Here is a 23154-nt window from a genome sequence, read left to right as displayed (position 1 = left end):
GCACACATTCTAGAATTTGCTATCCAATTTACTCTAACTGTAGTGGGTGCAAATAGCCCCATTGGTGCTCCCACCTCAAAATTTTGTTATTTTATTGAAATACATGGATTAACAGTTATTGGCTTCTCAACCTTGATTTGCCATTTAAACACAGCACAATTATGGTGCGCTCTGTGAGATTCAGGCTAGAGGGAAAAAGGAAAATTCGGCAACACTTCTCAGTGACACCAGACTGACGTCAGTCAATGCTTCTCAGATAAATTGTTTTACAAAGCCATTATTGAAATGCCTGAAATCAGGTTACCTTATTTTACTCTCATTATACATTTATGCTTAAAGACTTCTTGAAGACAACATCCTCACTGACTCCTGGCAATCTTTGGACCACATTTGTTCAAGACGGAAATGGAGAATTTGGGATGGTATTAAGAGTCTTGAGTCTTTGTACTGAAAGCATACTGAAGTTCCGCATAATTTGTAGAAGGGATGAATCACCCTTTCATCCATCCTGCTGGCAACCACCTTCCCCTTCTGTGGAAGAGGCTACAGTGCCCTTATTTAATTTTATTCGTTAAAGGGATGTAAGCATCCCGAATTGCTCAAGAAAGTGGTGGTGAGCTGCAATGTCAAATCACTGCAATCCTTGAAGTGTGAGTTATAGAAAGGGAATTAAAAGATTTGTAACCCAGTTATGGTGAACGAACAGCAATATATTTCCAAGTCAGGTTAGTGTGTGATTTGGAGAGCAACTTACAGATGGGAGTACTCCTATGCTTTTACTACCCTTGCCCTTCCAGCTGGTAGAGCTCATGGGTTTGGAAGATGCTATGTATGTAATTAGTTTTGCTACAACAAGTGTATGGGACATTGGAAAAAAGTTGAATTTCCCCATGGGGATGAATAAAGTATCTATCTATCTATCTATCCAAGGAGTCTTGGTGAGCTTCAGCAGTACATCCTGTTAATGCTACCAGTCAATTCTGCCAGTAACCTACCTAGATTTCTGTCAGTAGGTTCTCTTTTCTACAGGGACTCTCTGCATACTGCTTCAATAATCCCGCTTGAATGCACAGAAGAAATCCTGCCTCATTTAAGGTTCTTGTATGAAGAAAGTTCCAATTAATACTGGGCTAGCTGAAACCCCCTGCTTTTTCTGCAGCTTTCCAAAATCTCATTGTCTTTTATCCAGTTCTAATTAACGGATATGTTACCTCTGTCTCTCTCCAAAGATGTCATCCACCCTACATATTTACAGTATTTTCTGTAATGGCAGATGACCTTTCATTTTTCTACAATGAAATTCAGCAGTTTTTTTCACTTGCTTGATCAATTTAATGGCTGCCCATCCTTGGGTCATTGTTTTCCAATCTTATCATCCAAATGATTGATTTCCTGGTCTGCAGGAATATAGATAGATTCTGTATTGCCAATTTTTTTTTTGAGTACTATATGTTCTGTTTACAATTCAGTCTGTTTCACTACGTGTAAGTTAACAGTATATAAACCTAGGCCAAGAAGCATTATCAAATTGCATAATACAGTGTGTTCAGAAAACTGATTATTTATTGTATATTTCATTAAATCACCATAGTATTACTAAATCCTTTGCACATATGTATACCATTTGCAATGAGATGCCTGGATGTAGCTAGTGTTAGATATTATCGTACAATGCATGTTTGGATGGCAAATATTCAAAATTAATCTACACAGGTGTTGCCTGCAAACATTGCGGACACTTGTGTAGAATCATTCATTGAACTGGCGATGAATGCAAGGCTTACTTTGGCAAAGCTTAACAGAGCCTACCTAACTCAGTTGAAGTTTTAGAGTCCAGAACTGTAGGAAACTACACTTATATTCTATATTCACCCCTCATCATTGGATTCCTTCACATTCCTTGCCATTGTACTCTGATTCGATCTCAGCCCTAGCTACGCTCCACAGCATGACCTCTTAGTGACCTATCTCACAAACACCCAATCATCGTCCTCAATCCCACTCCCAAAACCAGCTAAATATAACAACCTATCCTGTATAACAGCCTAATCTAATCTTTGAAGTTCTAATACTTCATTCCTATCCCTCCCTCTTTCCATCCTAATCCTCCACACAATCTACCTATTCCTCCAAAATGAAGCAGGAAAGGCCTTTAAGTACACAAAATGTACAATACCTGTTTTGCTCCACTTGACACTTGGACAATAGAACCTTGCAGGTAGAGGCCTATGCACAAACTATTAGCATTCATACATTCCTCCTTTCATTTGCCTTTCAAGGCAGACAGGTTCTAAGCTAGAGAACTCATTCAAGTACTGAACTTCAGCATACAGTTGCAAGAAAACATTTGCGAACCCTTTGCAATTACCTGGTTTTCTGCATTAATTACTCATAAAATGTGGTCTAATCTTCATCTAAATCACAATACACAAACACAATCTGCCTAAACTAATAACACACAAATAATTGTATGTTTCATACCTTTATTGAAAATGTTTGTTAATCATTCACAGTCCAGACTGGAAAAAGTATATGAACCCTTGTATTTAGAAACATAGAAAACCTACAGCACAATATAGGTCCTTCAGCCCACAAAACTGTGCTGAACATGTCCTTACCTTAGAACTACCTAGGCTCACCTATAGCCATCTATTTTTCTAAGCTCCATGTACCTATCCAGGAGTCTCTTAAAAGACCCTATCGTTTCCGCCTCCACCACCACCATCACTCTGAGTAAAAAACTTACCCCTGACATCTACTCTGTACCTACTGCCAAGTAATTTAAAACTATGCCCTCTTGTGCTAGCCATTTCAGCCCTGGGAAAAAGCCTCTGACTATCCACACGATCAATGCCTCTCATTATCTTGTACACCTCCATCAGATCACCTCTCATCCTCCATCGCTCCAAAAAGAAAAGGCCAAGTTCACTCAACCTATTCTCATAAGGCATGCTCCCCAATCCAGGCAACATCCTTGTAAATCTCCTCTGCACCCTATCTATGGTTTTGACATCCTTCCTGTAGTGAGGCGACCAGAATTGAGCACAGTACTCCAAGTGGAGTCTGACCAGGGTCCTATATAGCTGCAACATTACATCTTGGCTTTTAAACTCAATCCCACAATTGATGAAGGCCAATACACCGTATGCCTTTTTAACACAGAGTCAATCTGCGTAGCAGCTTTGAGTGTCTTATGGACGCAGACTCCAAGTTCCCTCTGATCCTCCACACTGCCAAGAATCTTACCATTAATGCTATATTCTGCCATCATATCTGACCTACCAAAGTGAACCACCTCACACTTATCTGGGTTGAACACCATATATCACTTCTCAGCCCAGTTCTGCATCCTATCATTGTCCCGCTGTAACCTCTGACAGCCTTCCACACTATCCACAACACCCCCAACCTTTGTGTCATCAGCAAATTTACTAACCCAAATCATCCCTACAATCGCCAATATCCTTTTCTGGAGTGAATACTGAAGCAAAGTATTCATTAAGTACCTAACTGGTAGAACTTACTTTAGCAGCAATAACCTCCACCAGACGTTTCCTGTAGCTGTTGATCAGACTTGCGTAACGGCAAGGAGGAATTTTAGACAAAATTGTTTCAGTTCATCAATATTTCTGGCATAAACTGCCCTCTTTAGGTCATGCCATAGCATCTCAAATGGGTTAAGGTCTAGACCAGGCATGGGCAAACTACGGCCCGGGGGCCATATGCGGCCCGTTAAGCTTTTTAATCCGGCCCGCAGAACGATGAAATTATATTAATAAACCTTGTTAACGTTTTTTCCCCACAATTCTGGCGTTTTCCCAATAGATGACGCACTCTATATACATTGACCTTTGTTGAGGTGCAGCATTTGCGCTTTACTCTTTGACCTCTCACCCCTTCTGTAAAGATGAGTGGAGCTAAGAAAAGAAAAGTGGATAGAGAATGTTGGGTGTTTAATAAGGAGTGGACAACTAATTATCTTTTTACCGAACACCGATCAACTGCTGTATGCCTGATATGCCAAGAGACTGTGGCGGTTTTTAAAGAATATATCAGCCGTCACTTTGCCACAAAACATGCCAACTATGCTAGCAACCAGTCAACGAAAGAACGGGAAGCTAATGCTCAGAGGTTGGCAGCTAATTTACAGGCTCAACAAAATTTTTTTCACCGTCAAACTGCCATTCATGAGTCAAGTACCAAGATGAGTTTTATGCTGTCATTCAAATTAGCAAAGGCCAGCAAGCCTCTGTCTGAAGGCGAGTTTTTAAAAGAATGTATGGTGGAGACAGCAGGTGTATTGTGTCCGGAGAGCAAAGACAAATTTGAAAAAATCAGTTTATCACACAGGACAGTGACTCGCCGTGTGGAACTGATAGATGAAGATATAACCAGCGACTTAAATAAAAAGGCAGAGTCGTTCACGTTATATTCATTAGCACTGGATGAAAGCAACGATGTAAAAGACACTGCTCAGCTCCTCATTTTTATCCGAGGAATTAACAATACTTTTGAAATAACGGAGGAGTTTTTGACAATGGAGTCTCTGAAAGGAAAAACACGGGGTGTCTGCTGTCATCGAAAATATGAAGCTCCCTTGGAGTAAACTTATCAACGTCACCACAGATGGATCTCCTAATTTGACAGGGAAAAATGTCGGCCTGCTGAGGAGAATACAGAATAAAGTGAAAGATGAAAATCCTGACCAGGATGTTATTTTCCTTCACTGCATCATCCACCAGGAATCTCTATGTAAATCGGTATTACAGCTGAATCATGTTGTGAATCCTGTCGTAAAACTTGTCAACTTTATACGTGCAAGGGGACTTCAGCACCGTCAGTTCATCATGTTCCTGGAGGAAACTGATGCGGATCACCAGGAACTACTTTATCACTCCGTGTCCGCTGGTTAAGTTTGGGCAAAGTGTTTCAACGAGTATGGGAGCTCAAAGAGGAGATCGGTGCATTTTTGGAGTTACTGAGGAAGGCCGGCGAATTTCCTGAGCTGAGCAACAAGAGCTGGCTTTGTGACTTTGCGTTTGCTGTGGATATATTTTCACACATGAATGAACTGAACGTGAAGCTACAGGGGAAGGATCAGTTTGTGCATGACATGTACACAAACGTGAAAGCCTTTAAATCCAAGCTGGCTTTTTTCTCCAGGCAAATTTTGAATAAGTTATTCACTCATTTTCCCACACTAGCCACGCTGGAAGAGGCCGGCGCAAATGTGAAAAAATACAGCGAGTCACTGGATGCGCTGCACAGAGAATTCTGCCGTCGCTTTTCTGATTTTGAAAAAATTGACAAGTCACTTCAGTTGGTGGCCTGTCCCCTGTCACAAGATCCTGAAACAGCACCAGAGGAGCTACAGCTGGAACTGATCGACCTTCAGTCTGACCCCGTCTTAAAAGAGAAGTTCAACTCTCTTAAACTGAATGACTTTTATGCTTCACTTGGTAAAGAGGTGTTTCCAAACCTCCGGAGGACGGCACAGAAGATGCTGGCGTTGTTCGGCTCGACCTATTTGTGTGAACAGGCGTACAGCGTCATGAACATCAACAAAGCCAGCCACAGATCCAAGTTAACTGACCAACACCTCAGATCCATCCTGAGAATCGCCACAACAAAACTAAATCCAGACTTTGATGCGCTGGCTAAAAAGGGAGACCAACAACACTGTTCCCACTGAAATTAAAAATGTTTCTTCGTTGTGTTATGTAAAAAATGCATTTGAAAATATTTTTTTCAATAAGCCTTAATGTTACATGTCATTTCTGTTAAGTGATGGACATGAGTAGTGCGCAGGTGCACGTACGTTCTCAAAATAAAAAATGCGCTCCAGATCAAATAACGCGCTCCGCATACTGGCGCGCTGTCACTGTTCTGTCCTTGTGCTGGTCGTTGTTGAGTTTTGGCACAGGGGACAATTGAATAAGAAGGAGCAGGACAAGTAGACCTGCATCTCCTACCGTTTTTGAAATAAAGACAGTCAGGAGGAGAGTGATGATGATAATATCTTGAAGGATAACAGAATTTTCAGTGCTTTAAAATAATAACTGTTACTATTAAAAAAAGCTGTATTTTATTCATTTAATTTTCAGTGTTTTAAAAGTCATTTCAATAAATAGCTAAATACCATGGGACTTCAAAGACAGATATTTTGTTGTAATGCATTTGTTCATTTTCAATTGAAATTAAAGCACATGTTTTCTACATATCCCATGATATTTTATTTTCTCTTATGAGGTGTATTACCAAAACACTCCGTCCATCTGCTCCTGGTCCGGCCCCCCTGTCAAATTTTAGAACCCTTTGTGGCCCACAAGTCAAAAAGTTTGTCCACCCCTGGTCTAGACTCTGATACAAATTTTCCTCTTTTTAAACCATTCTGTTGTTGATTTAGTTTTGAGTTTCATTTCATTATCTTGTTGCATCATCCGACTTCTATTAAACTTCAGGTGATGAACTGCTACCTTGACATTCTCCTGTAAAATGTCTTGATACAATTTTGAATTCACTGTTCCATTAATGATTGCAAGCTGTCCAGGCCCTGAGGCAGAGAAGCAGCTTCAAACCATGATGCTCTTTCCACCATGGTTCACAGTTGGGATGAGGTTTTGGTAGTGGTGTGCAGTGCCCTTTTTCCTCCAAACATAGAGGAAATCTGTGCATTTCTGCCAAAAAGTTAAACTTCTGTCTGATCTGTCCACAGAACATTGTCCGAGAAGCACTGTGGAACACCCAGATGGTCATTTGCAAACTTGAGACGTGCAGCAGTTTTTTGGAGAACAATGTTTTCCTCTGTGGTATCCTTCCATGAGTACCATTCTTGTTCAGTGTTTTTCTTATAGTGGACACATGATCAGAGACTTTAGCAAGTTCTATTGACTTCTGCAGATCTTTTGCTGTTACCCTTCGGTTCTTTCTCACCTCCTGCAGCATTGCACATTGTGCTCTTGGTGTGATCCTTGCAGGATGCCCACTCCTAGGGATAGTAGCAACAGTACTGAATTTCCTCCATTTATAGAGGACTGATGGATACTCAGGTCTTTAGAAATGCTTCTGTAGCCTTTTCCAGCTTGATGCATCTTTACAATTCTTCTGAGGTCCTCTGAAAGTTGTTTTGATCAAGGCATAGTGAACATAAAAAGATCTTTCTTGAGAAGAGCAGGCTTTGTCAGTAACCAGATTGTGTTTTTTCATATTAATATATATTTATATTTTTTAAAATTGTAGAAGGCATTAGCCCAGAGGTTCACATACTTTTTTGAACTCAAGACTGTGATTGTTTAAATGGCGTACTCAGTATTGACAAGAAGTAGTACAATTGTTTGTATATTATTAGTTAAGGGAGATTGTGTTTGTCTATTATTGTGACTTAGATGAAGACCAGACCTCATTTTATGAGTAATTAATGCAGAAAACCAGGTAATTGCAAAGGGTTCACAAGCTCTTCTTGCAACTGTATTACAACTACAACTCAATAAATATACATACGCTTTTGATAAGTTAACCAAGGTTGGTTCATCACCAATTCAAAACGTTTTAAGTCCTTGTATAGAAAATAGTCTGGAAAATCATTCAAAAGCTTTACTGCCCCCAAAAAAAAACAACAAACAGGAACTGGTTATCTAAATCTATGTTAAACCTCAAATGCTCTATTTAAAACACACAGCATTTGCAAATGCTTATATAATTTTGGTGTATTATCACATTAAAGTTGCAATAAGGGAAACCAAATAACAACTATTAGAGTTCTGAATCCCCTTCTATTTCATCTATACCTCCAGGTAAATTGGAGAATTGAGTTTGATGTCCAAATAAAACCACATTCTATGATTTTGATTTACATTCACTGTTAAAAATTGAAACACAAAATTAGAATTCTTCAATACAGCAGCATTACAACTTACCTTTATTTTTGCAACATTGCTGTCAGTATCACTCAGTATGGAATTTAGCTGTGTGTCCCAGTTCATGTTTCTGTAGTAGGAGTGTAAACATAGGCAATGTCAATAGCAACCTCAAATAAATAACACGGCTGCATAATTTATTTCTCCTTTTGGCAAGCTGTTGTTGCCAAAATGGTGGTATGGACAATGTTTGGTAAATTCTGAACAATAAAAGGATTTGTTACTGCAACTACATTGTTAAATGTGTTTCCCACATTATTCAAATGTTAATTTCTCAAAACAAAAATTTGCATTTATAGCAACCCTGATGCAGTCTGTTGCTGATCCCATCACTCCCATTAAGCCCATGTAGATAGATAGATAGATAGATAGATAGATACTTTATTCATCCCCATGGGGAAATTCAACTTTTTTTCCAATGTCCCATACACTTGTTGTAGCAAAACTAATAACATACAATACTTAACTCAGTAAAAAAATATGATATGCATCTAAATCACTATCTCAAAAAGCATTAATAATAGCTTTTAAAAAGTTCTTAAGTCCTGGCGGTTGAATTGTACAGCCTAATGGCATTGGGGAGTATTGACCTCTTCATCCTGTCTGAGGAGTATTGCATCGATAGTAACCTGTCGCTGAAACTGCTTCTCTGTCTCTGGATGGTGCTATGTAGAGGATGTTCAGAGTTTTCCATAATTGACCATAGCCTACTCAGCGCCCTTCGCTCAGCTACCGATGTTAAACTCTCCAGTACTTTGCCCACGACAGAGTCCGCCTTCCTTACCAGCTTATTAAGACGTGAGGCGTCCCTCTTCTTAATGCTTCCTCCCCAACACGCCACCACAAAGAAGAGGGCACTCTCCACAACTGACCTATAGAACATCTTCACCATCTCACTACAGACATTGAATGACGCCAACCTTCTAAGGAAGTACAGTCGACTCTGTGCCTTCCTGCACAAGGCATCTGTGTTGGCAGTCCAGTCTAGCTTCTCGTCTAACTGTACTCCCAGATACTTGTAGGTCTTAACCTGCTCCACACATTCTCCATTAATGATCACTGGCTCCATATGTAAGCATCTTCCATCACTGAACATAACGGCCTGTGATCCAACTCCACTTATGCACATTTTCCCTATATCCCTAGGAATTGATGGAAAGACTAAGTAAAAGAGGTAGGGAGAGAGAAGTAAAGCTTAGGATGCAAAATCCATCACTCAGGTTTATTTTTTTCTTTTATTTATTTACTGACAGTGTCAGCATGGTTGACATTTATTGCCCACAGGAACTAGGTAAGAGAAGGGAATGCCACTCCTCTTGCGGTGAAAGGAGTTCTAAAAGGCATGTGAGTCATGAGCAATAGGGTTGGAGAAGATTAGAGAGACAGGGATGAGAAATTTACATGGACATTTGGGAAACCAGAACTAAATAGTCAGAAAACATACAGAATGTCTAATACAGATGTGAATACAGGGAGCAGAGTTTTGGAAGAATGGGAGGGGTGCAGATAAGATCACTTGGAACACTTGAATGTGGAACAGCAGCGTGGTTTGGACAGGTAATATTATTGAGTTACATGTAGGCAACCTTTTTTGGTTATGAGGATTCAGCAGCTATTTGAGTAAAATGCAACGCTGAATTTGTAAAATCTGGTTGGACAAATAGTAATCAAAGAGAGGGTGGGGGGTGCGTAGTTGGATGAAATTGGTGGCAGTGGCAGCAATGCTAAAAAGGGCTGATGAAATAGATTATACTTCCTCCCCCCCCCCCCCCCCACTGTCAAAAGAGTTGCTCATTCAGCCCTTAATACCTGCTCTGCCATTTAATAGTCATGGGTCAATTTTCTATCTTTTCTTGTACTACTTGTGCCTTGATTCCCTTGATATCCAAAAGAGTTTCAGTCTGTCTTGAATATACTTAACAAAACTTAACATTCCTCTTGGGAAGAGAATTTCAAAGACTCACTTACCCTCTAAATGAGGAAATTATTTTTTATCTTTCCAATCACAAAAGTCCTAATTCTTATTTGGAGATAGGAGAAACATCACATGTTACACTCCATAAAAACTTTGTCTAAATGAGATCACCTCTCATTCTTCTAAGTTTTAGCAAATACTAAAGATTAAGCAAAAAGACACTGCCAACCCCAATGACAATAATATCCTTCAGATAACCATAGCATCTCCTCATATTGACTGTAGACCAGATGTATGTTGCCTAGTACTAACAATCTGGTACTAGCTAAATGCATCTACTTTTCAAAACCATCCCCTGTTGCCAACATGTCTTTATGCCAGAGCTTAGTCACCACAAAACATTGAAGATTGTGGGGTTAGCTCCTGCAAATCATCAACTTCTCCTTGGTAAATTATTTTTGGTGGATAAAACCACAAAACTTACTAAATTGATCTGTCAACAGCACACGCCTTCCACAGTTCACAATTTCTAAACTTTACTTTTTTCTCCCTACCCGTTAATGAAACTCTATTCTGTGTTTTCATCATTTTCAATTATATTCTTCTAAATTTAAGACAACAAAGACCTAACCCTAAGAGAGTTGGCCAGGAAATGCATAGATGGATACAGACCCAAAAAGGATTAACAAAGACAGGAGACAAGAAACACCGTCTGCATGGACGAGGTGGGCTAAAAGGGCCTATTACAGTGTTGTACAATATCTTTAGTGCTGTTTTTGATGGCCAATTATCTCTGATCTATAAGTAACCATTCATTCTAAGTTAAGCTTTCTACAGCACTTCTCAAAGCCAGTCTCACACTTTCGGCATCTCTCTCTGCACTCCAAAGCTCTGAATTTAAAGAACACTACAGAGGTACAAGTAAAAAGATAGTTGGGAGGTTTAATGTACAGATTAGCATCATGCATTACTTAAAACTGCAAATTCTCAATACGAATTAGGAAACTGAAAGGATCAAAAACAATGGATCAGTATTGAAATGGATGAAATTAAGTTCTAATGGTAGATATTCATTAAGTGGTTTGACAGCATTGAGACGATAGATTCAATAGTTACTTCTGTAGTTACCGATTTCTATCATTCCCCGAGCAACGAACATATCGTTATATTGCAGTAATCGTGAAACTTCCCTCAAATTTGCAAATTATGTTACAACAGACTTGGGGGTGAACTGATAGTGGTTAGGAGAATGTGAGGAAGAGAGACAAGAAATTATCATTGGAAACGCAATGGCAGTATTTTAAGTTTTAGGAAAGGGCCAATATAACAATAGAATGGCCATCAGTGGAGTCTTTACAGAAGGAGGATGAAGCACAGATAGTAAGGAAAATGTAAACAAGAGTCGGGCCAAGAACTTTCTTTGGGGCAGTATAGGATAGAAGGGAAGGATTATAAATGTTAATGAAAAACCTGAACCTCCACTGGCATCTATGACCCCCATTTTACCGGCTGTACGTCGTATTTGACGAGACACAGAGGGGGATTTTGGAAACTCGACCACTCTCCAGTGCCAGGAACAACCCCGACGAGCTGCTGCGAAATCTCCCAACGTTGTCTACCTTCTCAAACAGAAGCCGTTGGAGGCAACGCTACTTACACCTTTAGAAAAGGCCACTGAAATGTTACAACAGTTACTCACCACCACAGCTTCACCCAGTTTAAACTTGCGTCGCTTAAATTGACATCGCCGCACGCAACGAAGGGTGTTCTGGGAAGTGTAGTTTCACTCGCTCGTATTCCATGTGTACCGGATGTGGCGTCACGGGGGTGTGTGGTCATGTCGGCTTCAATACAGCGCCGTTTGGATGAAGTGCTGAGTCCATTTGGTTTTCAGTGCAATCCTTTCAGGGTGAGTACGTCTTTATGACATGATCTGTTGAAGGATTGACTTCTGAGGTTCAAGGAAGGCTTGAGTTCCGGGGCTTACACATGAGGTTGTTGCAGGTGATTGGGTTCCTGGCATGTGTTCTTCTTGGCTGAGATACAGTATTCTGTACTTCCCTGCTCTTTCTTTCGTAACTTTCATTCTTCACTGTCCACAGCAAAATACTACGTTTTTGCGAAGAGTCTTTGAGAAGTCATTGGCGGTGTTTTCTTTGAACTCTTCTCGTGTGAGAAGTTGAAAGATAACTTTCCTTAAGGATTCAAAACCGGTGTAGCTGTCGGAAACAAAGGGTGTGTGACTCATGGTATTCTACAAGGATAATGCTGGGATTGCTGATATAACTTCTATTACATCATGTATTGCATTGTGCTGCTGCTAAATTAACAAATGTCAGGACACACGCTGGTGATAATAAACCTGATCTGATTCTTAGGAGTGTTGATGCATAGAGGGATCTTGGGGTGATGTCTCATTGAAAGTGGCAATACAAGTCGATAGGATGGTAAATAAAGTGTATGGTCTACTTGCCTTCATAGTAAGAGTGTTGTGCATAAACATTTTAAATCCATATTGTAGTTGTATAAAACCTTGGATAGGCTACATTTAAAGTATTGTGTGCCTCAATACAGGAATAATTTGGTAGTTCCAGAGAGAGCGTACTTTGATATTTCCTGGATTATTTTCTTGGGAGCAATGGAGAAGGCTAAGAGGTGACCTGATCAAAGCATATAAAATAATGAAAGGCAAGATAGTCAATCTTTTTTTTCTTAGAATGGAAGTGTCAAATACTAAAGAACATAGCTTTTAGGTGTGTGTGTGGGGGGCAAGAGTTTATAGCAGGGGGTCCCAACCTGGTGACCATGGACTCCATGCTTAATGATATTGGCCCATGGCATAAAGGTTGGGAACCCCTGGTTTAATGATATTTGAGGATTTTGATTTTTGCGCAGAGAGGAATGTCGATGTTTGGAGCATGCTGAAAGCAGAAATGATAGCAATGTTTAACAGCCATTTAGATCTGCACATGAATAGGGTATTGCAAGGTACATGGGTAGGAAATATTTTGAGGGATGTAGCTCAAATATTGGCAAATAGGACGAGCTTAAGTGGGCATCTCGGTTGGCATGGATGAGCTGGACTATAGGGCAACGTTCACACTCAGGTGTGAGCATGCACTTTTGCTACTAGCACTCAAAGGAATTTAAACTGCACACCAACTCTACCTCATTGGTGTGTTAAGTGTATTTCATGATCATACACAATCACATTTCCTTTTCCAGTTTCTGATGTGGACAGTGTTGACAAGGTGGAGTTTGCAATGATTTGTCTGCAGATTTTAGAACTGGCTTAATTACGTTCTTTTTGGGGAGAAAAATAATTCAGTGTGCACCTATTGTTGTCACTGCGCAAAATTGCACAGCAGAAGATTTTTGTGCACGCTGGTCGTTACAAATTGGAGGGAACATTGCTAAAGGGCCTGTTTCTGTGGTGTATAACTACAACTCTTTAGCAGACAATGAATTGATGGATATAGATCACATGCAGGCAGGTGCACAGTTTAAATCAGCATCATGGTCAGCACTGAGTCGAAGAACACAGCAACAGGTTCTAAGAGTCTCAATGTTGGAGATGTTGGCCAGGGTGTGAACACTGATGCTGGGTTGCCAATCCTGTTAATCCACTTAGAGAATTTTGCAAGGTGCTAATATCTCACCTGGGCTTGAGGAGCTGACTGTCTCTGTGTTTCTGACGTCTGCAGCAGCTTGAAAATCACTTCTGGTCATTGAGCTTAGAGTGGGTGTGGAGGTTTGTTTTTGAATATGTCTTTCTTCAATCTGCAGACTGTTTTAGCTCACTGGATGCTCCCTTTGCTAATAGGTAGCTTCCAAAATATAGAAAGAAATCCACATTTTCCAGCATCTCATTGTGGATCTTCATTACTTTGGATGGCAGAAGCAGATTTGTGGAGGACTTTTAGAAGGCTAGTGTAAAGCCCACCTGTTTGTGCAGTTACATAAAGCAATCACTGATGACATGAACCTTGACTACTGTATATGTATGCAAGTATCATCTGCATACTCTATCAGTGACAGAGGTTTGATGATCTTGGTTCTGGAGCAGAGATATCAAAGCTTGAATAGTTTCATGTTGGTCCCGCAGATTAATTCTTTTTCAGCAAGGAGATACCTGCATACCTCTTAAATTTAGATGCTTTTGCATTGCAAAATATAATCGTACCTCCATCAGATGCAAAGGATTTTAGTGCTGGAATTCCCTCCCAATACTTCTCTGCCTTTTTAAAAAATATTTTAAAGTCTTTCTTTCTTAGCCTTTTCTCCTATTGTTATGTGATTTAGAACTAGTTTTCCCCGTGTGTTAATGGATTATTGTTGGCTAAATTGGTATGTGGGTAAATCTGTTGGGAGAAACGCTAAGCGGCTGTATATGTGACAGATAGATTGCACGTGATTTGTACTGGATTGGAATGGTTTACATTGGTATGGAAGGCACAAACATCCTGACTGTTGTTCACCGGGGATATTGCAACTATACTCTGGTAGTTCTCCCTGTAAAGCTCCAGGCCTCTTCAATACCCCACCACTGCATTATGAACCTCCGCCCTACTAGACCTGATGCAGGAGTGGCGACTGTATTTAGTTCAATCTATGAAAACAGCGATGAAGGACAAAGATAGGTTGGGTGACTTGTACACAATTTTCTTACTATCGTTTGTTTAATTGAAATGTAATTAATTTAGACACTAAGGTTTCTAACAGCATGTTGACCGACAGAGTTAGTTTTTTAGTGCTTTGTTTGTTTTGGCAAGGCTTATTCTGTTCTTACTACATGATGGTATTTGTGTTTAGGCCTTTGCTAATGAAACTGGAGCCAACTTTATCAAAGGCCATTGTAAATGTGAAGTCTACAGAGCAAGTGACCATGTGATTTGTACGTTATATTGTGGGGAGGGTTTGGGTCGTACATGCGTGCTGTTAGCAACTAACCGGAAGATCTGAGACTTGTTTTAATATTTTGTAGCTGTTTGAATTGGTTCCCCATTATGTTCTGATTGTTTTGTTTTCCTTTAACAGGTTCGTTGGTATAATGCGGTGGTACAGCCTTGCTTTCACCTGCAGTACCCAGATGACACTTTGGCCTTTGTTATTCTCAGCACGCCCCAGATGTTTGAGAAAGCCTTCAAACCTTTCCTTGCAATCATGCAGTTACCAGGTGTCCGGGATCCTATTGATGAATGTGTTGCTCATTATTTCTCTCTCGTGAGGAAAGTAAAGAAACTCTGCTTTTTTTTCTAACTAAACTTGGGATTCTGAACAAACTGATTTATAAATCATTTATAAGGGATACTACCACAAACTATTGATTGCCTGGACAAAGGAAAATTAAATAATCTAATTTTAATTATGCATTTAATTTAATGATGTCATTCATTGTTTTGTTTAAATGTAAAATTAACAATTGATATTTTTAACTGTAATGCCTTTCTCTGAGTGTTTTGCTCCATGTAACTACTTGTCTATAAAATTGCTCATGTGCTGGGGAAATGAGAACATTGGATGTTTTTCTGAAGGTGGTGCTGGGAGAAGTACTAAAAATTAATTTGGGTAAATAGATTTTATTGAATTTCTTGGGAGAAGAATGAAACTAGCCATTTTATGGAATCTTAAATTAAGCCAAATAACTTGAAGGGCAAATGACAGGAAATGAATAAAGCTGACTTCTGAATAGGGACTTGCAAAGCTGGATCAAGATTATAGGGGGTGATAGCTTTGGAGTTGTTTTAAGTTCAGGAATTCTAATTTTAAATCTGTGAAATGGGTTTTTGAGGGTTGAGTTGGGAGAGTGAAGCAGGGGATAGTTGAACCAGCACACACTCAGTCGGCACCTTAGATTAGATTAGATTATGAGGACACTCAGTCCTCGTTTATTGTCATTTAGTAATGCATGCATTAAGAAATGATACAATGTTCCTCCAGTATGATATCACAGAAACACAAGACAGACCAAGACTAACTGACAAAAACCACATAATTATAACATATAGTTACAACAGTGCAAGCAATACCGTAATTTGATAAAGAGCAGACCATGGGCATGGTTAAAAAAAAGTCTCAAAGTCCCCGATAGGCCATCATCTCACGCAGACGGTAAAAGGAAGGAAAACTCTTCCTGCCATGAACCTCCAGCGCCGCAACCTTGCCGATACAACACCCTGGAAGCGCCCGACCACAGCCAACTCTGAGTCCGTCCGAAAACTTCGAGCCTCCGACCAGCCCTCCAACACCGAGCACCATCTCTGCTGAGCGCTTCGACCCCGTCCCCGGCCGCCGAGCAACAGGCAAAGCCAAGGATTCGGGGCCTTCCTCTCCAGAGATTTTTCAATCGCATAGTGGCGGCGGCAGCGAAACAGGCATTTCGGAAATTTCACCAGATGTGCCTCTGTGCTTCTCACATCCGTCTCCATCAAATCAGGATTGTACATGGCATCCTATTTGACAGATAAGATATTCATCCCGGAGTGACCGCTGCGCGCTGTGTCGCGCCGCCATCTTTTCCTTGTGCAGAATTAGATATGAGCAAGAATTGTATTTGAGCTGAAGTTGATGGAAAAGAAACAGTTAATTGGTGGAATATTTCAGCCTAGATGTGACAAAAATGAATCAAAATTAGGGTTGGATGATATGGAAATGGAAGTACGTTGATTATTTTGCCAGGGTTGAAACTGCAGGTCTTCTCTAGTCCTAATAGGATTCTATTCTACTAAAAAATGCCTGAACCAGGACTATCAGTCTCCCAAATGTTCACTTCAAAGTAATTTGGGGAGTATCCGTCATCTGATATATGAAAGATATTGGTGTTTATCAGAATTTGATTTCTGAAAGTTGGTTTGTGTTTTGATATTAGCAATAACTATACTTCAAAAATGTGATTGAAGATAGGATGGCAGTTTTTAGAGTGGAGGGTGTAGTCATAATAAAGAAGTGAACCTGACATTGGTGATCAGAAAGAAGGCATGTTTTATCAGGAACTGAAAGGAGATGAGTTGGGGACAAGTTGGCCTTAGAAAGGGTGTGTAGATATGGTTAAGATGAGTGATGGTTTGATTTCATGGACAATGGCAAAAAGCAGCAGAGCCAACTATGATTAAAATAAAGATTGATTGGTGGGGTACAATACAAATCTCCATTGTTATAAAATATTAAGTACTTAGGGTCATAGAACACAAACAGGCCCTTTCATCCATCTAGTCTGTGCCAGCCTGGTTTTTTGCTTAGTTCCACCTACCTGCACACAGATCTTAGGCCTCCATACCATTTATCCAAAAGTCTTGGGCACATATCTGTAGCTGGGGTACTGTACTGTACCTATCCAAGCTTCTCTTAAAATGACTACTTCTCTATTCAGTTAAGGTGACAGATTTGTTCCATGTTAAGTACCCCTTTACCTTTTGTGTGTGTGTGTCTCTCTCTCTCTCTCTCTCTCTCTCTCTCTCTCTATATATATATATACGTGTGTGTGTGTGTGTGTGTGTGTGTATAGTAATAAATGCCAATTATCTGGCAGTAAGAAAATAATAAGTTTTCTTATTTACTTGCTTTAGAATTTTCCTGATCAGAAGATTGTAACTATCCATGACTTTGAACTGCTTCCTAATCGAAGGCCTAAGGTTCTGGTACAGTCAGCTGCGCATGTGGCTGGAGCAGCCTATTATTACCAAATGAAGGATGTGCAGCAAAACCCCTGGGGAGAAAAAGTAAGAATAAAATAAACGACTGCCTTCTGCTAATTGAATTTTGAATTGCTACATTTTAAATGTTCTAATCAAAATGCAGTTTTTATAACCTTGGCCTCATGCACTAGTTTATCAGTGAACCAAATTCAGATTTCTTGTAATTCTGCATCCTTTAAGACATCTATTCTCACTTCTCCTATATTCTTCTTTACAAACTCACTCATTGTCATAGAGTAATACAGCAAGGGAACAGTCCCTTCAGCCCAACTGGTCCAAGCAGACCATAGCACCATAGTCCTAGTTACCTGTGTTCAGCTCATAACCTCCTAAGCCTTCCCCTCCACGTAGCTATCCAAATTCCCTTTAAATGTTGCATTCACTCCAGGTACTCATGAGGCCCTCCATTGGTCTGTGTTGACCATGGAAGTTGCGTCCCAGCTGTCTACATGATATGCAAGCCAGGGCAGTACAATACGGAGAGCAAGCTATTGCTCTCCTCACAGCTGATAAATCCAAAGGAACAGCACAGACCAATAAAGTGGGCACCAGCAGCATCACAGGAGTTGCCAGTAAGCATTGAACTCAACATAGGACTGCGGATTTTTTCCTTGGGTTTACTCCCAAAGCCTTCCCTGTGAGGGTGGGTATAGCTGCAAGGCATCAGATAATTGAGATCAGAGTTTTCCTTTTCCTAGATGAGCTGCCAACTATGACTGACTAGCCCCATCTACAGAACATTTAATATGTAGTGGGACCTCATCCCACCATCTCACCACCCCCCCCCCCCCCCCCCCGGCTATAACAAACTTAAGATACTCGCTACCTTCTGTGTGTAAAGGATTTACCTCATAGGTCTCTTAAATCTCTCCCCTCTTATTTTGTATCTGTGCACTCTAGTTTTGGATTACGCACCCCTGGATAACAGACTATGACCATCCACCTTATCTTTATCATTCATGATTTTATAAATTTCTGAGGTCGACTCTCATTCTTCTACATTCCAGGGAATGTCAAAGATCTAGTGTGTCCTACCTAGTCCAGGCAAAATTCTCAATTATCTTCTGCATCTTAGCTTGACTATGCCTTTTCTGTAACAGTGACCAATAATAATCCCAATGTGGTCTCACCAATGAATGACATTCACTGCCCTACTTTCTTCTATTCCCTTTGTTATCTCTGGAAAAAACTCCAAAGGATTAATCAGACATGATTTCCCATGCACAAAACTATGGTATTTCTGATGAGGCTTTGATAATCCTTGATGGTAGATCTTGTGTCTCAGAATTCCCTCCAGTAACTTCACTACAACAGAAGCCAGGCTCACCAGTATGTGGTGCCCTGGATTGTCTTTGCTATCCTTCTTGAACAATGGAATATTAGCCACCCTCCAGGCTTCTGGTACTTCACCAGTGGATAATGGGGAAAAAAATATCTCTACAAGGGCAATTTCTTCCCTGAACTCCCATAAGATCTGGAGGTGCATTTGGTCAGGTCTTGGGGATTTGTTCACCTTAATTTGCTTCAAGGTTGCAGAAATCTTCTTCCTCATATGATCCAAGACCTTCACTTCTTTGGCATTCATTATATTCACCTTATTAAACCTCAAGGAGAAATGTACATTAAAAATCTTGGCTCCACACATGATACTCTAAGAGGATCTAGTCTTTCCATAGTCACCCTTTGCTGTTCATATAACTGAAGTACTTATTGGGATTATCTGTAACCCTGACTGCCAAATCCAATTCACTGGACCCAAATTGCCACTTCAGTTGCTCCTGACTTGTTCCCTAAGAGGAGGTCCAGTATTGCTCCCTCCTGAGTAGGCTCTTCTGTATATTGTGTGAGGAAACTGTCTTGGATTCATCGCACAAATTTCACCCCAGCCAGGCCTTTTACCCTCTGAGTGAGCCAGTCCATAATGGGACATTAAATCTGTGAGCAAGCAAATTTCATGGTTGCATAATTTATATATTCTTTGATAATAAGCGTACTTGAATCTTGAAAAATTGATATTTTTCTCTTGCACAACTCTTCTATTATCATAACTGCATGAAATTTCTGGACACATCAATACAAGGAGCATAACTTGAAGGTTTTGGGAGGAAAGTAGGGGGGATATCAGAAGTAGGCTTTTTTACATAGTAAGTGTATGGAACGTGCTGTAAGGGGTGGTGATAGAGGCAGATACATTAGGGACATTTAAGAGACTTAAATAGGCACATGGCAGAAAGAAAAATTGAGGGCATTAAGGTAGGGAAGAGTTAAACTGACCACGGAGTAGTTCAAAAGGTTGACAGAACATCACAGTCCAAAGGGCTTGTAAGCTGCTGTACTTATTATATGTTCTGTCTGTTCCTCAAGTTTCAGCTAATTATTGTGGGTCCATAAAATAGTCCTTCCAGAATTACTATCTCTTTCTTAATTCTAAGTTCTACCCAAATGGCCTCAGATGATTCCTCAAGAGTAACCTAAGCACTGAAACACTATCAAAAAGCAACAGTCCCTTCATGCCTACCTGTTCCTCTGTCACACAAAATATCAGTATCCCAGAATTTTGAATTGCCAGTCCTGCCATTCTCTCAGCCACATTTTGCTTATGGCCACAATATCCCAATCCCTAGAGGCAATCCATGCCCACAGTTCTTTCACTTTCCCTGTTACACTACATGTATTGAAGTAGATGCAGTTTAAAGCAGAAGTCCCATCTGCCCTTTCACTGTAAACATGGCTATTCTAATTTCCAGGCTTGAATGCTGTCTTTTCACTGACTTTGCTCTTGAGGCTCATGCCCCTGCCAGTCTAGTTTAAACTATTCCTGGTAGCAAAAGGAAATTTCCCCACTGGAATGTTGGTACTCCTCTAATCCAAATAAAATCTGTCCAAGTATAGGTCGCTTCACTCATGAAGATAAAAAGCCTGCACATTCTTTGTCAAATGTGACTGAAAGTTTTTGGGTCTTTGTGTTTACAGACATTTTCCCTTTGTATTCTTTAAATGCAATTTAGTCTTGATTAATGTCTTGTGGAATTGATGGGAAAAAATGTACACATTATTCTAAAGATCTTGTGAAACATTTTAAACAAAACGGTGGAAGGAGAAATACAGGCAAACAATTAATTGTGCTTATTAAATAGGCTTCTAGCTATTTGACCATTCTTTATCCCTTAAATAACATTAAAACAAAATATGTTTGTTACATTATTTTTTAAAGATTTTTGTTTTGATTGTCTTGTTACATTACAATGGTGACCACATGACTAAATTAGCTGTCCACTGCGAGACAATGTGAGATTGTAAAATCAAGTTTTTCATCTTCATGACAAAGTAACTTGCATAAATATCACAAAAGGTGTATCATAGTAATTAACTGAGTCACTTAATGATACATATGTCCTAGCCTGACAATTTCTTATGAAATCGTAAGATTTAAAATTGTTTAGATTACCCAACATAGCCTGTACTTAGTAACAAAAACCCCATCTAACCATAATATGTTCTTTGTGAAACTGCAAAATAGCTTGCTTATGATGTGCAGGGTTTAAACTTAAACTTGTGATGTCTTGTACATGTTAACTTTTGATCCTAGCAATGAGGGAAACTTCTGTTGACTATCTGCTGAGAATTATGCTTGATGTTGCAGAAACATTTTATAGTTAGCAGGGCAATATCTGGAGAAGCCAACCCTTAAACTGGAAGAGCACTATGGTGGCACAACATGTGAGGTTCAACATGTAACACAAAGTGGAAGAAAATACTTCTGTGCCTACATCTCAGTTATTCCATTTTGTGAAGAAATGCCAATTATAGACAAGTTATGTCCTAATAAGAAATAACTAAGTGTAATATTGATGAAACATTGAACCACTCCAATAAGTATTTCTTAGTTATCTTTCAATTAGCTTAGAGGTTTAAATCTGATGAGATCAGGGCACTAATCAATGCATGCCATCCTTTTAACAAATACATATCTTTTCCTGATAGAAAATATACGGGGTCTGCATTCATCCACGCTACGGAGGCTGGTTTGCAATACGAGGAGTCCTGATATTTCCAGATGTCCAGGACCCATCCCTGGAGCAAACGTTGCCTGTGGACTGTGTTTCAACGGAAGAAAAAAAGATTGAACTGCTTAATAGGTTTAATTTTCACTGGCAGGACTGGACCTACAGAGATATCATTGATGTAGAGGAAAGGTACTCTGAAGAACAAAGGCAGTACTTTGCTACACTACCTGCTGAAAGATTTAAACTGCTTAGACAGAAAAGTGATTGTTAATGAGTTCTAGAGGAAAGTCAGATAATAGAAAGCATGTAAATCTTACATAGAGTACAAAGAGAGAATATCTGTGAAAACCTGAAGCAATACTACATACCAAGAATTTGCTTTCACACTTTTAGTTGTACAAATGTGATGTTCAATCAGGATGTCCAGAAGGGTTTGGGTAGAATGAACCAAATCCATTTATTAAGATTTAATGAGTAAAAAAATGCAGCTGGCTGCAGATGGAGAGATGGTCCGAGTCATAAATTTGATATGTGCTTGAGAATGACTGTCTAGAAAAGGTTAAAGGTTGGGTGAGTCTGGTGTTGGAGGAAATTGCATGTACTTTCAATTTAATTCATTGTCAAACTAATGGCTGAGGACAATACTGTACTCCAAGGTGAAGGGAATCAAAATGTGGCTGTCAAAATTTTTGAAAGAGATAAAAGACATAAAATAGAAATCAGGAGGTGAGTGTTTAGGTAACTAAGGCTAACTTGAAAGCTGAAAGTCAGGAATATGGCTGATGAGGGAAATATAGCATAAAAGCAGAAAATACTAGCAACATGCAAATCAGGTTGTGGCTGTGAGGAGAGGAACAGAAGTGACCTTTCAGATTGAAAAATAGTTTTTAAGAAATATTCTTTGTGAATTATTTTATAAGGGAATAAAGTGGGTTTATTTTTATGGAGGATGTATTATGTATTCATCCTGTGTTTTAATGTATTAATATATGCTATAAAATATAATATTTTATTTTAAATGCTTTTTTTTCTTTATGATTATACTATTTAATTTGGACATCTATTTCTCAGTTAAGGAAACAAGTAGAGCTTGCAGAGAAAATATGAAAGCTGATAGTTTGAGTAATTTTTGGTGACTTTGTTAACAAAAAGTGAAATCTGTTTATATTCAGGATTGCTTTTGAAGGATGTTCATTCAAAACAGTAATTGGAAGTAATAACACAAGATAAGCCCTGACATAGTAACAGGACAGTCAACCTACTTAATCCTTGTCAGATTTTACCATTCCTGACCTTGTATTTATTTATAGGATCTAATTTTTGTGCATCTCTGGTGAGATATTTATAATGCATTTCCTTTGCTTTTGAGAAGCCTGTGGTGAACGGCCTACGTGAACTATAGCAGTCACAGTGTCAGTAGACAGTATCACTGGCTCTAAAATCTGATAATGAATTAATTTCAAAGCCAGGATGATGTGATTTAAATTAAATCTGTATGTCTGGTAGAGCTGGCAAGAGTCATTAAGGTAGCCTAGATGAGTAAATGTAGTTTATTTTCAGGACATGTATGCCACATTCACAGTGCTGATGGTGATGAGATGAGTTTAATACTTACACCTACT

At 39.5% G+C, this 23154-nt stretch overlaps 3 protein-coding genes across 16 annotated transcripts in view; 1 reads left to right on the top strand and 2 right to left on the bottom strand.

Moving 5' to 3' along the window:
* LOC140736911 (uncharacterized) overlaps positions 1–11975 on the bottom strand; it is a 48372-nt gene extending 36397 nt beyond the window's left edge. Inside the window, exons 1-2 of one of the 2 annotated variants that reach the window (XM_073062940.1) lie at positions 11531–11975; positions 7917–7986 (exon numbers count right to left, since the gene is read on the bottom strand). In XM_073062940.1, coding sequence (XP_072919041.1) covers positions 7917–7982 — 66 coding nt within the window. In that variant the 5' untranslated portion in view covers positions 7983–7986; positions 11531–11975. The other variant, XM_073062941.1, reaches the window with a different exon arrangement.
* mmachc (metabolism of cobalamin associated C) lies at positions 11622–22551 on the top strand. Its single transcript, XM_073062942.1, has 4 exons — positions 11622–11740; positions 14869–15063; positions 17397–17549; positions 21510–22551. The coding sequence occupies exons 1-4, from the start codon at positions 11669–11671 to the stop codon at positions 21801–21803; spliced, it is 714 nt and encodes a 237-aa protein (XP_072919043.1). The 5' UTR covers positions 11622–11668; the 3' UTR covers positions 21804–22551.
* The window catches only part of zte38 (zebrafish testis-expressed 38), a 68511-nt gene continuing 61043 nt past the window's right edge, over positions 15687–23154 (bottom strand). For 8 of the 13 annotated variants that reach the window (XM_073062929.1, XM_073062928.1, XM_073062930.1 and 5 more), the window contains one exon: positions 15687–16389. In XM_073062929.1, coding sequence (XP_072919030.1) covers positions 16264–16389 — 126 coding nt within the window. In that variant the 3' untranslated portion in view covers positions 15687–16263. Of the gene's footprint in view, positions 16390–17408; positions 17537–19038; positions 19130–23154 lie in introns of those variants that run through there. The other 5 variants (XM_073062938.1, XM_073062934.1, XR_012101024.1 and 2 more) reach the window with 4 other exon arrangements.

Source organism: Hemitrygon akajei, chromosome 12 (assembly GCF_048418815.1).
Source record: "Hemitrygon akajei chromosome 12, sHemAka1.3, whole genome shotgun sequence".
Classification (NCBI taxonomy): Eukaryota; Metazoa; Chordata; class Chondrichthyes; order Myliobatiformes; family Dasyatidae; genus Hemitrygon; species Hemitrygon akajei.
The sequence above is the reverse complement of the archived record's forward strand: the minus strand, read 5'-3'. Positions and strand labels throughout refer to the sequence as shown.

Excerpts from the sequence above, each read along its gene's own strand:
- mmachc (XM_073062942.1), top strand. The coding sequence starts at position 11,669 with ATGTCGGCTTCAATACAGCGCCGTTTGGATGAAGTGCTGAGTCCATTT. Across the intron at positions 11,741-14,868 it reads TTCAGTGCAATCCTTTCAGG|GTTCGTTGGTATAATGCGGT; the intron begins GTGAGTACGTCT and ends TTCCTTTAACAG. Across the intron at positions 15,064-17,396 it reads ATTTCTCTCTCGTGAGGAAA|AATTTTCCTGATCAGAAGAT; the intron begins GTAAAGAAACTC and ends TACTTGCTTTAG.